Raw genomic sequence first — 17,005 nt, forward strand, 5'->3', positions numbered from 1 at the left:
CCTTATTTCAGGTCAAGAAGATTAATTATTCCATGTGTAGCTTGCCATATCTCATAGACTAATTACAAATCACCTGGTTTCAAGTCTCTCTCTCTCTCTCTCTAAAAAAACACCTTTGCTTGCTACAAAATGTACTGTACATGTACTCAAGTAAGGCTTCAAGTTGACAGCGAATGAGGTCTTAAACTTGACATACATGTAAAATATCATGACTATGACATTGACATGTACATCTTCACTGCATTGAAAAACGACACCTTTCAACCTATCATCTGTTTACCCCATTGGCCATTTGAACTTCAGAGAATGCTGAGGCAATGGGTTGCTCATTCAGCAAGAAATACCTTGGAAGTATTGCATGAAGACAAACCTTTGTATCCACTGTACATTATTTTTGTATTAAAATAAAAGCATGTTTTTTTTTACTTTATAGTTCTAAACCTAAATTGTAATACTATAGTCAGATGTAATCTTAAAACAATGTAAATGAATGGAAGACCTGCGAAAACCAACTGACTAGGCACATCCATCCCTTGAGTAATGATTACAATTAATGAAAATCACTCTACATATGGGCCTATAGATAAGTATTTATCTAAGCTATATGTATTGTAACATGATCTTAATATTTTTAAATTAAATTTAATCTAATTTTTATTATAATATTTAAAATTATATTTGATGGGGGGATTAATGCTCAATCTATTCTTACATCAATTAAACAAAATAGTTTGACTGAAATTCTCAAACTAGCCTATTTGAAAAAAAAACCAAAAAACATACAACCCAAACTTATCCACAAGCACAAAGAAATCAATGATCATATTTAAATTTTCCATATTTACTCTTCCAGTACAATTATGTTCAAACAATTTCCATCAAAAACAAGCACAAATGCACTTGCAAATTCAATAAAGTTCATTAAAAGTAGGATCTATTGATATTTGAAAGAGATGGTTTTATACACCAATCATTTGCTATGGCTGGTTTGAGTAAAGCTGAATACCAGTACTTAGGGTTGCAAAATTCCCGGGAATTTTCGTGGTGGAAACTTTCCATGGGAATAAACAGGAATTTATTGGGAATTTTGGGAATTTTCGGGAATTTTCAAGAAGTGTTGGGAATTTTCAAAAAGTGGCAATTTTCTGATATTTATATACAGGAATTGAAAGGATTGCCCTGGCAGTTGATGTTCGATTGTGCTTTGTCATCAAGTTTCAAGCAAAATATAATGCTAGGGCAGTCAGACAAGGCTGAATTTCAATGAATTTCGTGTAAAAGTTGATTTACTGTATTACTGGTATGTGCAATGGCAGTACATGCACACTGCCTCTTGGATATTCTCATCTTTTTGCAGATGAGAATCATTATTAATAATGATATGACATTATTGTTGTTATTAGGATTATATTATTATTATATTATTTATTTCTCATTTATTTCTGCATAGCAGAAGTGAGAACTTGGTGCTCTTTGCAGCGTTAATTTGATGAGTATACAGTTTTCTGGTTCAAGCTTAAAGTTAACTTCAGTTCAATTAACCCTCTTAGAAATAAACATTGTATTTTTAAAATACTAGATCAAATTAAATGAAACTGATATGAGATTGTCATTTAATGTCACAAAAGATATGAAATTGATAACAAGTTTCTCAATCTTAATCAAGGATTCAAGGTCATTTGAGGTCAACAAACTTTAATAGTGCATTTTTCTCCCTTTGCGAAAAATTATTCATCATGACTGTTTTCAAAGTCACCCATTATACATGTAATATTGTTATTTCTTGCCCCCCCCATGTTTTCGGGGGTTGAGGGGGGCATTTCAGAAATAAATTAGTAATATAACATTTTTTGTTCCTGGACCTGATTTTTCCATTTTTAGACTCAAGCCAGTGCCATAGCTGCTGGTGGGATTAGTCTGCTGTGCAAACCTACATGTAGTCTGCAGGCACAGACCCTGATTGAAACTTTGAACAAAAAGTTGGTCTCCATGCAAAGACTAGCATAATCTTGCTGTTTCCTGAGCGAGAGGACCTTCAGTACACAAGGCATGATTAGGCTGCACATTCAGACCCTTAACTCGAGTGAAGGCTTTGCACAGCAGACAAGGGCAAACCCTTTACTCAAGGAAAGTGGTCTGAATAAGCAGCCTAAGGTTTCTGCCAATGACTTGTGTACAGAAGGTCCTTTTGTTCAACAGAAAGTTGTATGTGCGCTAGTCTTGTGTGAAGTCTCACTTGTGGATCAAAGTTTCAATAAGGATCTGTGCATGCAGACTACATGTAGGGTGCAATGTTCTCTTAATAACATGCTATTATATAATGGCAGGTTCTCACATAAAAAACAATGACACATTTAAAGACAAAGTGTATTACAAATGCAAAGTATTATTTTTTCATGTTGAATTGAAAAGGTTCATTTTGTACATAATGCTCCATCAAGTTACTACATGTACATGTACTATAATGTATTTATGTACAGTATGATGAATATCTTATACCCTAGGCAATTTAAAGAATGAAGAATAGTATAAATACAAATGGAAAAATGATATTTTAGGATATCAATTTATAATTTTGTATTTAAAAACAGAATTTATCACTTTTTGTGAAAAAATGAAAATTCCCGAAAATTCCCGGCAGCTGAAAATTCCCGAAACTTTCCATGGAAATTATCCAAAATTTCCGGAAAGTTTCCAGCCCTTTGCAACCCTACCAGTACTACAGTTGCTATTAAGAAATAACTCTGCGAGTGATTGTTTGGGACTATATCTGACTATATCCATCGTGATAATAATCTGAACAGGTGATTGATCTAAAAATGACACGAAATTGGCAAAAATGCCATGAATCCCATCATCTGACGTCACATCCTGGGAATAGAATCCCGAGCCATGTCAGATGTAAATAGTTCAAAACAAAATTTTTGGCTATGGGCGGGGCTTATAAACCAAATGCATACTGTGCACGTACAATGCGCGTATGTGATCAAGGGGATCAATTTTATCACAAAAGCTAATTCATGAATTAATGAAGTCTCTCTTAAAGATTGTTATTCATTCAATTAGATCTACATTCCTATCTGATAGCATATTGACAGATATGCCTTCGATCAGAGATTTGGTGAAACTACAATCCCCTCTGTGACGCAAATGTGACAATTTTTTAATCGGGGCTGTGCCCCTCAGGAAAAGAATCGCATTCTGGCATCACTTCAAGAACCATAGCTCCAACCACCTCCACTTTGTCTGAAGGAGCTTTTATCTTAACAATCCATGCAAGAGAATACTATTGTACATGTAGGCAATTAAAGTGACAAGGAAATGCAGCCAAAATGTGATAACTTACAACCAACTTCCGCAATAAGCCAGTTTGTAGTTCCTTTCTGCGCACGATCAGAGGAATTTCATTTGTACTAAAGTGACATGGTGGTTTAAAATCTAATGAGATAAGCACCAACTTTGATGTCTTGATTATTAATATGTTTTTTTGAATTGTGGTTTTCATTTACATGTACATCCACAAAAAACAACAATGTGTCCATGAACGACTGGTATATTTCACAGTTTGCCAAGTACATTGTGCAACATGCTATGATATGCATTCAAAGTAAGAATGCAACAAATACCGTCATAAAGTGTTCATTGGTGTGCTATTCTAGTCACCAGGTCTATTCAATTTCTTCATCCTGCTATGTAAGGCAAGCTTACCTAATATCTTGCTTTGAAATCTGCCTATCATAATGAAAGAAATGAAAGGTCATTTGACCAAAATTGTCCATGAAGTAACTACGAACTGGTCTTTTGGATAAGTTCTATTTCCTTTCAAAATGGTATGAGAAATCTCTATTAGAAATCAATAGAGGGAGAAATTGATATGTAGGCCTAAAGTTATGAACAGAATTATATTCTTAGTTTTCTTACCCCTGGTAAAACTGCATTTGAGCATTTCCACAGGTTGGGACAAATCTGTAACGTGAGTAACCGACACATTCCAAAGATTTGCCAGGAGCATAATAGAATTTCCCAAGTTTTGTTTTTATACAAAGGATAGTCAGACTGTGTACTTTGTTGTGATACGGAGATGTTTAGTTCCTATCAATAATAATGGAGTTACAGCTCCAAGTATGAGTCAAGGTGTCTCCAAATGTAACGTGAGTAACCGTGGAATAGCCCATTTGAGGATTTTTTTCATGAAAGGTGAATTGAAGATACTTGCACAGTATCAGCTGAATTAACGTAATCTCTTCTGTCATCTATTACTTTTTTTCTAGTAACACACTTATGGTAACTTATCTGATTTTGGAGATCATCAACACTGACCTCAAAATTATTCATAAAATTTTGTTTTATATCGGGGTTCATTGATCAGTAAAATGTAGGGCTTGTGGAAAAGGCTTATAGTTATATACATGTACATCGTTTTCATGGTCCATTTTCTTGATTAGGTTTGAGCACGGTTTAAACAAGTGAGCTTTTAATTTATACATTGTACAATGTACATTGAAAATTGAACAGATGAACATCTTGATCTCTTTGAAATCCTTCTCAGAGATATTAATGCATTATCAGTAGCATGAGGAGCCAAAATATTTGATGGGGCCAATTACAGCATATGGGACAAAATTTAAAAAATATGCAAGCAAGCCTAAAATTTGATTTATTTCAATGCGGAAACTTAATTTGTAAAAAGATTTTCAAGTAATACTCAGGAATTTAACCCTTTTCTGGCCCTTTTCTTATTAGTTTTTCTCCCTCTTTTCTTTGTCATGAAGCTTGAGGGTCCATGGTACTTCCAAGTTCCCCCACCCCACCCCCCCATCAGTAGTGTTCAACATAATTTAATTCATTTATTTTCCTATTTATATTAACAACAATAGTTCAATTGTATAACATTCTCATCAATTTGTAGAATAAAATATCAGTGTAACTTCTGTTGATCAGATATACTGAAAACTCTTGTTATGTAGCCTTGTTCAGGACATACATGTACATGTACCATGTACACACAAAAAAGGCAAATGATAATCTGGACTCTTCTTTCAATAATTAGATAAAAATAAACCATCCTTGATGGGAGATGACGTATACTGCCCAAATTAAATCACACCACCCAATGTAGTATCAAAGGTGTTACTACCATGCTAACAATAAAGGGCAATATATATCCGTACATTCAAAAGTTGAACAAAAAACTACATGCACATTGTATTTATGCAATTTGTGTACCTCCATGGATCAAATACCAAGACTGATTGTTTGTGCCTCATGTACATGTACACACTATAACCATGGATGCTATAACAAGTGATACCACATTCTTCACTGTGCAGACATGATGATGAAACAACCTGTACAATGTACATGTATCCCAGAAAAAAGGGAAACCAAGGTTCTCAATTATTCATTCTGGACAACATACTCAGGCAAATGATTCTGGACAGGATATCTTACTTTTGTCATCACATAAGGTTCAATTTTCTCCTTCATTTTGATACCATACAGTTGTGCATCGATGACTGGGAATTATTCAAATTTTCAATGTCAAATCAAACATGGTCAAGATTTATTTTGGATACAATTCTTGTTTGAGATAAGGATGTGTCATTAGCATTTATTTCATGTTCTTTGTTTTGTTTTGTTTACGTATTAAAAACGGATAAAATGCAAATTATTCAAACATGATTTTTTGTGTGTGTGCAAATCATTTCTATCAAGCTACCAAGTTTTATTGTCCACAATGACACAATCAATGATTAATTTTGTCTAATATTAAAGAGAGATTTCACCCATTTCTAAACTTTCAAATTTGGAACCAGAATTTACTTGATGATTGGGACATCTTTCCAGGCTTCCCCCCCCCCCCCCCCCCGGCATCTATCCATCAAAATCGTTTCCTATTTATTCTGGGACACATATATTGTATAGTTTGATAAATATATCAACATTAAAGAATGTTTTTTTTCTACAATATTTTCTGACCGTCACCTACCTATGCTTTTGACCCACATCTGAACTTCCTTCACACTCCAGCATGATATATTGAAGGATAATTTGGACGGGATTTCTTCACCAATAGTGCGAAGGGCCTGGATGGCTAGCTTGGAAGCAATCTCATTGTTACTGCTTGCTACCTGACGTAATGATGCTATCACATTGATATCTTGGAATACCTGTGACAAATTACATGGGCAAATAGAAGTAAATCACAGTTCAATTTTTTTCTTGGAAAGTTGCATGGATATTAAGTGGAAATTATTGTCCATTGAGGTTTTCGGCCTTGGAAAATTATCTATTCCGAATTAGATGGCTATATATATTTCAAAGACCTTTTTAAATTACATGTAAATGTATGTATGGCTTATTATGACATCCTTTCTTTTTAAAGATATGAAATCCATTTTTTAAACTCCTGTGAAAAAAGAAAAATGGAACAATGCATGATTGGTGTGAGATTACATGTACACTGTACCTCAATTTTCATAAAAATATATAGCACCTTTTGGACGCATTTAATTGTTCAAAATTTTAAAATAAAAACTGCATGTAAGCTTGATATTCTTTTAAGAGTCATACAACAGCAGAATTATGCATTTCATACTTTAAAAAATATACATGTGATGCTAGTGGCTTTCGCCTACTGGTTTCAGCAGGCTTTTTCAACATTTTGCCTACAATATCAGAGCAATTGTTTATGCATTAAGTAAAAAAGATGATTTTTTTTCGCATCTGACGGAAAACACCTTGGACATGAAGACCAAAACCAAAAGTAATTTCCAATTCATTTCTAGACTATACAGAGTGAGTCAGAAAATATGTTCCATCAAGTTGTCTTGCCTGCAAGTATGAACATTTAATAATTGATTTATTGATATATTGCCCGGACAGAGAATATCCTCCCTACATAATTTAGTATCATTTTCATAGGATCTTTGCAGGCATGACTGACTACGAGACATTCTCTTAAAGGCAGAAAGATTTCATGTTGCTAGTGAAGATGAAACAAAGTGTGGAAAAAGAGTGACGCTAAGGCGAGCACACAATACGCCCGTCTGTAACGCGGAAAATGAAGTTATTGGTCAAGCAAGAAAAGTGGAAGGTGGCGACTTCACCTTTGACCTTCCGACCTCATAATCAATAGAATTGCTGGTATCATACACACCAAATTATATGAGGCTAGGTTACGTTTAAATAAAGTTATCGCATTTACAAGGACTACAGAAGGACAAGGTGAAAAAATGTCACTGTGACCTTGACCTTTAACCTTTTGACCTCAAAATCAATAAGCTTCCTGGGATCCATGCTAGTATCATACACACTGAATTCTATGAGCCTTGAATAAGTTCAACTGAAGATATCACGATTACAAGGACTTCAGAAGGGTATGATGAAAACGTGTCAGTGTGACCTTGACCTTTGACCTCAAAATTGATAGGCTTCCCGGGATCCATGCTAGTATCATAGTATCATACACATCAAATAATATGAGCCTAGGTTAACTTAAACTGAAGTTTTCGCATTTTAATACAGGGACTTCATACCTCTTTCATAAACCCAATTAAAATGAATTAGGCGGCTAATAGCAGCATAATTTGGTCGTAAAATTGGAGGAGGACAAGTGTTATCCGCATTACTCTGATGCTGCTATTATCCGCATAATAGCGGCATCGGGATAAGATTTTGAGTTTATGAACGCATTTCCAAATAATGCGGATAATTGCCATGGTGCGGTCACAAGGTCACCCTTTTCCAACACAACCGCATCGGAGGGGGTGTGTCCAGTTGTCATGGCGATTATCCGCCTTTTTCAGGACGGGCGCTCGTAAAAATAATGCGGCTTATTTTCGGAGTTTATGAACGCAAGTTTTATTGAATTATCCGCATTTTACTCTTAGGCGGCTAATTGGAGGATAGGTTTATGAAAAGGGTATTAGAAGGGTAAGATGAAAAATGTCAGTGTGACCTAGACCTTTGAATTTTTTACTTCAAAATCAATAGGCTTCCTGGAATACATGCTAGTTACATACACTCCAAATTATATGAGCCTAGATTGAGTAAAACTGAAGTTATCGCGTTTACAAGGACTGCAGAAGGGTAAGATGAAAACATGTCTCTGTGACTGGGATCCATGCTAGTATCATACACACCAAATCATATGAGCCTCAGTTAAACTGAAGTTATCGCGTTTACAAGGACTGCAGAAGGGAAGATGAAAAAATGTCACTGTGACCTTGACCTTTAACCTTTTGACCTCAAAATCAATAAGCTTCCTGGGATCCATGCTAGTATCATACACACTGAATTCTATGAGCCTTGAATAAGTTCAACTGAAGATATCACGATTACAAGGACTTCAGAAGGGTATGATGAAAACGTGTCAGTGTGACCTTGACCTTTGACCTCAAAATTGATAGGCTTCCTGGGATCCATGCTAGTATCATACACACCAAATAATATGAGCCTAGGTTAACTTAAACTGAAGTTTTCGCATTTTAATACAGGGACTTCATACCTCTTTCATAAACCCAATTAAAATGAATTAGGCGGCTAATAGCAGCATAATTTGGTCGTAAAATTGGAGGAGGACAAGTGTTATCCGCATTACTCTGATGCTGCTATTATCCGCATAATAGCGGCATCGGGATAAGATTTTGAGTTTATGAACGCATTTCCAAATAATGCGGATAATTGCCATGGTGCGGTCACAAGGTCACCCTTTTCCAACACAACCGCATCGGAGGGGGCGTGTCCAGTTGTCATGGCGATTATCCGCCTTTTTCAGGACGGGCGCTCGTAAAAATAATGCGGCTTATTTTCGGAGTTTATGAACGCAAGTTTTATTGAATTATCCGCATTTTACTCTTAGGCGGCTAATTGGAGGATAGGTTTATGAAAAGGGTATTAGAAGGGTAAGATGAAAAATGTCAGTGTGACCTAGACCTTTGAATTTTTTACTTCAAAATCAATAGGCTTCCTGGAATACATGCTAGTTACATACACTCCAAATTATATGAGCCTAGATTGAGTAAAACTGAAGTTATCGCGTTTACAAGGACTGCAGAAGGGTAAGATGAAAACATGTCTCTGTGACTGGGATCCATGCTAGTATCATACACACCAAATCATATGAGCCTCAGTTAAACTGAAGTTATCGCGTTTACAAGGACTGCAGAAGGGAAGATGAAAATATGTCACTGTGACCTTGACCTTTGCCCTTTTGACCTCAAAATCAATAGGCTTTCTGGGATCTATGCTAGTATCATACACACTGAATTCTGTGAGTCTTGAATAAGTTCAACTGAAGATATCACGATTACAAGGACTTCAGAAGGGTATGATGAAAACGTGTCAGTGTGACCTTGACCTTTGACCTCAAAATTGATAGGCTTCCTGGGATCCATGCTAGTATCATACACACCAAATAATATGAGCCTAGGTTAAGTTAAACTGAAGTTTTCGCGTTTTAATACAGGGACTTCAGAAGGGTAAGATGAAAAAATGTCAGTATGACCTTGACCTTTGAATTTTTTACTTCAAAATCAATAGGCTTCCTGGGATACATGCTTGTTACATACACTCCAAATTATATGAGCCTAGATTGAGTAAAACTGAAGTTATCGCGTTTACAAGGACTGCAGAAGGGTAAGATGAAAACATGTCACTGTGACTGGGATCCATGCTATTATCATACACACCAAATCATATGAGCCTCAGTTAAACTGAAGTTATCGCGTTTACAAGGACTGCAGAAGGGAAGATGAAAATATGTCACTGAGACCTTGACCTTTGCCCTTTTGACCTCAAAATCAATAGGCTTTCTGGGATCTATGCTAGTATCATACACACCAAATTGTATGAGCCTAGGTTAAGTCAAACTAAAGTTATCGCATTTAAAAAGAAAAGAACTTTAACGGATTGACAGACAGACGGACGGACACCGAGCGTGATACCATAATACGTCCCGTCTAGGACGGGCGTATAAAAAGTAATTGATTGCACACAGAAAGACACCTACCCATCATTCCATCCTATCCAATCCACTCACATAAAACACACCCACACATGACAAATTACCTCTCTCTCACAAATCCATCCACCCATACAGCGCTTCCTAAAAACTTCATAAACACTTCATAAAGCAGTGATTACATTTCGTCATTTCCCGCTTTCTCATTGGTTTTGTTGATCAGCAATGGCCAGCTGCCCCATTGTTTAATTTCAAAATGGCATGCCTGATATGGAAGCAGTTACTTAAGTTGAGCCCTTCGCAAGTGGTGGATGTGAGAGTGTGTGGGAAAGGTGATGTGCTGTGCATTTGTGAGGGTGTAAACTGTAAACATGTGTGTGTTTCATTTGTAAGGATGGGTAGGTGTCTCTCTGTCTAGACACAAATTTTTACTTCATTTCATTCTTCATCCAGCAACTCAGCATAACTCAGATTTTACGACCTTCTTGAGATTGTCTCATACATGCAGTCAGTCAATTTTTGTACACGTTGTTTCATTCTTCACCCATCAACTTGGCACAACTGAGATTTTACTACCTTCTAGAGATTGTCTCATACATGTAGTCAGTCAATTTTTGTACACTTTGTTTCATTCTTCTTCCAGCAACTTGGCGCAACTGAGATTTTAGACCTTCTAGAGATTGTCTCATTTTGTAGTCAGTCAATTTTTGTACTTTGTTTCATTCTTCATCCAGCAACTTGGTGCAACTGAGATTTTAGACCTTCTAGAGATTGTCTCATTTTGTAGTCAGTCAATTTTTGTACACTTTGTTTCATTCTTCATCCAGCAACTTGGCGCAACTGAGATTTTAGACCTTCTAGAGAATGTCTCATTATGTAGTCAGTCAATTTTTGTACACTATGTTTCATTCTTCATCCAGCAACTTGGCGCAACTGAGATTTTACAACCGTCTTCAGATTGTCTCATACATGCATTCAGTCAATTTTTGTACACTTTGTTTCATTCTTCATCCAGCAACTTGGCGCAACTGAGATTTTACGACCTTCTAGAGATTGTCTCATTTTGTAGTCAGTCAATTTTTGTACTTTGTTTCATTCTTCATCCAGCAACTTGGCGCAACTGAGATTTTACGAACCTTCTAGAGATTGTCTCATACATGTAGTCAGTCAATTTTTGTACACTTTGTTTCATTCTTCACCCATCAACTTGGCGCAACTGAGATTTTACTACCTTCTAGAGATTGTCTCATAGTCAGTCATTCATGCAAAGATCTGTATGAAAATGGCACTAAAATGTGCAGGGAGAATAAGTCTATCAGGACATAGCAATAAATCAATGATACCTCAGACAAAACTTCAAATAATTGGGACATGTTTTCTAACTCATCATTTATGAGTGCCTTGAAATGGTTGTGAAGGACATAAATAAAAAAAAAGAACTTAGGTTTAGCTATTTTACATCAAAATTTTACCAGGTAGCTAATCAATATGAAATATCTGCATAACTTCACCTTCTAAAGAACAGAACAGAACAGAATAAAACAAGAAAAGGAAAATATCTTAGACCATATTACTTGTGTAGCTCCTTTCATTGGCTGTGTATATTTTTGTGACCTTTTTTTCAATACTGCCACTCCTGCTGTACAACAGGAATGGGAATAATGAAAAAGTAGACTTGAACCCTAGATATTGACATTCATGTCCTGAATACAGTGTGGATGTACTATACCCCAGTATTCCAAAATGAAATGATATAGAGACCATGCCCAAGGACATGTTTTAAAGAGAGCCTTTGAGACCGAGAAGTAAAATCATACAGGGGTCTAAGCCCATGAAATCTTTATTGATCTTCTTGAGAATGTGGCTGAGGACATGTCAAAGAAAATATGAGGGTTATTTGAGTGAGGGAAACATTTTATTAAACAAATAGTGGTTCCCTTTCCACCGAATATGCTCTACAAAGTACTTTTTATAATCAAAATTTCAAATCCTTGCATCTAATTGGCTCAGAGCAATATCCTATATTACATTAATACATGTCTTGTCGATTACATATTAATCTTATCTAAAAATTCAAAGTGAAGCTTTCGTACTTACCTTAGTTCTTCCTTGATCTTTCTTAATAATTGCCTCCATTGCAAAGTGGAATGCAGCGAGACACTTTGCCTCCCTCCTACTACATTCTAGAAGAGGCATGAGCCTAGTAAGCCATCCCTCTGATCTACCCTGAGCATGGGCCTTATCACTCCTTGCAAATTCACCAGGATCATGGGTGGTCACAAATGGTTCCACAAGGTCCAGAGTTCCAGAGCTGACAACCTGTCGTTCTATGGCCTGATTGGATGCCAGGACCGCAATAGCCAGGCAGGCATAGTAACGGATGCTGTTGTCGGAGTTGAAAGCCAGCGGGAAGAGCCACTCTGAAGTGCGGAATTCAATCATACGCTGCTGGTTGGCAGAGCCACCATACATGGCACAATTAGCTAGTGCAGCAGCACAGTGACGGAGAGTGATGTTGTCACTCATTCGGCAGCTATAGAGAACAGCCTGCAGTCCACCGCGGTCAATTACTTTTGTGCAGGTGTCTTCTGAATGCTTGAAAAGATTCTCCAAGATACCCATTCCTATCTGAAGAAGAGTAGGTTCTTTTCTGGAACATGCTAATTTTACAACAGATTCTAGGCCTTTCCTAACTACAAAGTCACGGTTATTTGCTGTCATTATCTGCTCTAGTAGCCTTGCTGAATTAAGCTGCAAGGCCCTGTCATCTGATTTACAATTTTTGAGGAGGATATCTAATCCCCCTTCTATTCGCAATGCATCGCTGATGCTATAAGCCAGGTCACGACCATACTTTGGGGTACTCCAGGCATCATCTACCATTCTATAGAGCTGTTGGGTTGCTTCTACTACTTTATCTGTGTTATCCTGCTTCAGCTGTTGTATCACATCCTTGGCCAGGGTGACGGTACTCTCCATCCGTGTACCATTCCCTGTTGGGGGAGGAGACGAACACTCGGGGGATCCTGGTTTGGTTGACATTCTCTTAAATTTTCCACTACGTTTTGACGATCTAAAACTACCACGAAAAGAGCTACATGTATCTACCTCATCTCCTAGCCTATCGAGGGTCACCACTTCCTTATTGGGTTGGACATCTAATGTATCTGATGTCACAACATCATGAGTCTTCTTTACCCTGAGGCTTCGACTGCGCTTTGGAGAAGAGGATCCAGGGTTACGTTTGAAGGAGCTCCACACTGTCCTAGTCTGCCTTGGAGGGGACTTGTATTCGAAAGAAGACTCTGTCAACGGATTTTCCGTCATCGAGTCTGAGGATTCGGAAGGTGTTAGAGGTTCAGTTTCAGGAATCAGTTCGGGCGAAGGTGTTGCAGAAACTTCACTGTGAGGTGGAGTCGAGGCTACTCTGACTCCTTTTTTGCTGCAATGCACACCCATCAATTCTCAAATTTTTGTTGAGGCAGTCACGCTTTCGAAGAATGAAGTAGCCATTCTGCATAAACAACAAAGTAAACAGAATGATAAGTAGTGATTTTTATCAAAGTACAATTTAAGTAATTTGTAAATTGTAGCATTTATTTTCAGTAAAACCTTCCAACTACCCCCCCCCCCACTTCTCCTCTATTTTCTTGTCTAATAATAATCAATTTATAAATGAATCAGCTGAAAAATGAATTCTGTGATTTGTATAGCCTCTGTATAGGACAACCATGTACCAGTATTTAATCAAAGTCTTTATATGATAATCAAATTTGCAATTCATCTACCATTTATATCAAACAAAATTACATGTATTATTCAGAGCTCTATGAAGAGAATAATCTGCCAAATCAATGCGTCACTTTAAAAGGTTGCAAAAATCAGCTAAAAAAGGCCTGTGTTTTAAGGTTCATTCAGACATTGGCATGATGCTTCAAGGTGATTAAAGCAACATCTTGAGTACAAGTTATTTTTTTTCTCCCTGATTGCTATTATGCTTGTAAGCAAGCAACAAGAGAACCAACAGATTAAGGACCCCCCCCCCCCCCCCGGGGGGGCACTCAGTATATAATGCATAGTGGGTATGTGCCGCGGAGGGGACCCCCATTTTCACACTCAAATTTCCGTTCCAAGGCATAGCATTTTTGCCTTGTTGAGAAAAAGAACAAAGAAAGCCGCTCCAAGGCATAGCATTTTCTTCTTATCGAGAATAAGAAGAGAGAAATCCGCTCCAAAGCTTCGCATATTTTTCGTTATGCCGCTCCGATCGCACTGAATGAGCTGCAATTTTGGTGAAAAGCGGCCGCAGAGCTCCCCGGCGGAGGCCGCTCTAGCTGCATCATGCACGCATGACCGTTCCATAGGGATGCATACGCACTCACACGCTGGCGATCCGTTCCAAGGACCCCCGTTTTCACAAACATTTGTCGTTCCGAAGCCCGTTCCGAGGACCCTCCTTTTTACAATAAGCCCGCTCCACGGCCCCCGTTTTTTATCTCGCCCGCGGCACACCCCCACCACTTTTTTGGTCGAGTGCCCCCCCCCAAGGGTAAGGACCTCTCCAAGGGACCTGGTAATGAAAATTTATACCTTAATTACCAAAGGGCACTAGTGCACCAAGAGGGAATACATCAAACCCAGATAACCAGAATGATATCCGAAATGCCTCGCTCTACCAACTGCACTATTGCGCCTTCTCAGATAGGATGACATATAAGAAGTTGATATATTGCATTAAAAACATGCATACATCTAGGTCTGTATCATTTGAGAGCAAGCACCAACATCTCACAAATATCAAATAGGCTACTGTACAAAACCTGCCATAATATTTTGCAATATTGAAAAGTCTACATCCCTACACACAAAAACATAACGCACACAAAAATCAATGCAATGCGATACGCAGCATAGAGCACAGTGACACTAAATGATGTATAAAATCAAATTCTATGATCAAATAGATCTAATGAAATGAGGGCAAGGCCATATTATATAGTGCCTCTTGATAATAACATGATCATGATATGAATGTACACTGCATTTTCCCATGTACATATTAATAACTTTCCTATTTTATACAAACATCAAAGCTTATCAAAAACCATGATTAATAATGTGTAGCATGTATTTTCACAGCAACATACATGTACCTGCCAAATGATACCAGATATGGTTTGTACTTCATCATCAAATAATCTGAACAGTTGTAATACCCATCAATACGCATCAATAGGTAACACTGATCGTACTGTAGTCAATTACACCAATTGAATTTAGAAAATACTGTTATGTGATTTTTTTTAAAGATGGGTTTAAAGAAACCCAAAATATGTGCAAAACCTGGCTTGCATGAATGAAGACAATAATTTTTTTACTAAAAATGATGCACAACCCATATCAGATGAATACATGTAGGCAACAAGAGTATGACTTGGTGCATTATAGAATTAAATGATAAAAAAGGCAAACAAAATAATTTCTGATCCCACCGCTGCCACCGAATGAGGATAAAAGACCCAGACCAGAGCTAAAAGTGAAATTAACAATTGACAAATTGAAAATCTATAATCTATTACAAAGCACAACAATAACAAGTTTCATGCATATTAACCGCTTTCTTCCATCTTTGAGAAAAACTCAAATTACCGAGTCTTTGATTATTTTAGGCTTCATACCATGGTCACATTTGTTCTACGGCTGCCGGCCGTACGGCGAGTCGAAAACAGCCGTTTTAACATTTTTGTACCAGCCAAACATAGGTGGTTTGAATAAGAAGAATAAAACGGCTGTTTTCGACTTGCCGTACGGCCACCGTAGAGCAAATGTGACCAAGGTATTATTATTAGGCCTACTGTGCTTACAGGAATGTGTCAGAAGAAAAAATTGGCTGACACAAACATTTCAGATTCATGCATGTTTCACAGCAGACATAATATCTGGTTACAAGTCAAGGGTCAATACATAAAATGTTCATTGAAAAATATAAACTACAGATACTGTCATTTGTGCATTTCATAAAAGGAGCCATCAACGTTTATTATGAGAGACTTCAGACCTATCAATCTTATTCATAAACATGATGCCCCCAGGCCCCAAAAGGCAAAATGTTTCTTTTTCTCTTCTTCCTATATATAATAAGTGAAGTGAATGCAAAGAAGCCAACTTGCATTTACAGGCTAGCAGGTTCCATACCGCCACTACCATGACTACATACAAATTACAATGCACTGGTCGTCCTTGAGATACCGAGTGTATCACCATCATACATCAGACCATCGCATCCATGGATGCATCACAAATTGCGGACAGAGGCCAGGCAGAGGCAGAATCGGGTTCATTTCGATGACATCATAGAGCTGGTGGTATACGAAAAATGCCAAGACGAGAACAAAAACGGATTTCTCATTTGATTACGAAAAAGCAACACTACAACTAAGCACCGTACATACCTTTATCTACTCTTGCTAAGCCGACCTTTGATGGGATTCAAAGTGTTGTGTGAAGAGTACATGTAGATCAAAAGGGCTTGTCAATTAGCAACCAACGCTGGATCCAGGCCGGCCGTGTACTACAGCAGTGGCTGCGCTGGCGTACAATCGCTCTCGCTAGCTCTCTCTCGCCCACCAAGACGCAGCGCCACCTACCTATATACCCAAAAGGGTACCCTAATCCTAATTCCAGCTAGCCTAGCTAGGGGCTAGCTCCATGATGCAAAATTACATTAATCCTCTAGAGAAACCATGGACCTTATAGGTCCATGGAGAAACCAACTACAACCAGACAATATACTCATTGGCTGCGGAAGCCAACAAATTTAGGGGGGCGGGGGTCCACCTGAAATTTTTGGATGGACACAGGTAAAAATTGGACAAGCAAAAAAAAAAGTTATCAACCAATTTTTTTGGGGGGCAGGCACAAAAAATTTAGGGGGGACGCAGGAAAGGAAATTAACAAGCAAAAATTTAAAAAAGGGGACGACATAAATTTTAGGGGGGTCCATCCCCCCACCCATAGGCGGCGGAAGCGGAGGGGACGTGT

At 37.7% G+C, this 17,005-nt stretch overlaps 1 protein-coding gene across 2 annotated transcripts in view; it reads right to left on the reverse strand.

Moving 5' to 3' along the window:
- Positions 1 to 16,572, reverse strand: part of LOC121408753 (NAD(+) hydrolase sarm1-like) — a 29,531-nt gene extending 12,959 nt beyond the window's left edge. For both annotated transcript variants that reach the window (XM_041600381.1, XM_041600380.1), the window contains exons 1-3: positions 16,417 to 16,572; positions 12,062 to 13,478; positions 5,990 to 6,170 (exon numbers count right to left, since the gene is read on the reverse strand). In XM_041600381.1, the coding sequence (XP_041456315.1) occupies positions 5,990 to 6,170; positions 12,062 to 13,423 (1,543 nt within the window). In that variant the 5' untranslated portion in view covers positions 13,424 to 13,478; positions 16,417 to 16,572. The remainder of the gene's footprint in view (positions 1 to 5,989; positions 6,171 to 12,061; positions 13,479 to 16,416) is intronic.
- Between the last annotated feature and the right edge of the window lie 433 nt (positions 16,573 to 17,005).

Source organism: Lytechinus variegatus, chromosome 2, assembly GCF_018143015.1.
Source record: "Lytechinus variegatus isolate NC3 chromosome 2, Lvar_3.0, whole genome shotgun sequence".
In the NCBI taxonomy this organism is placed as follows: domain Eukaryota; kingdom Metazoa; phylum Echinodermata; class Echinoidea; order Temnopleuroida; family Toxopneustidae; genus Lytechinus; species Lytechinus variegatus.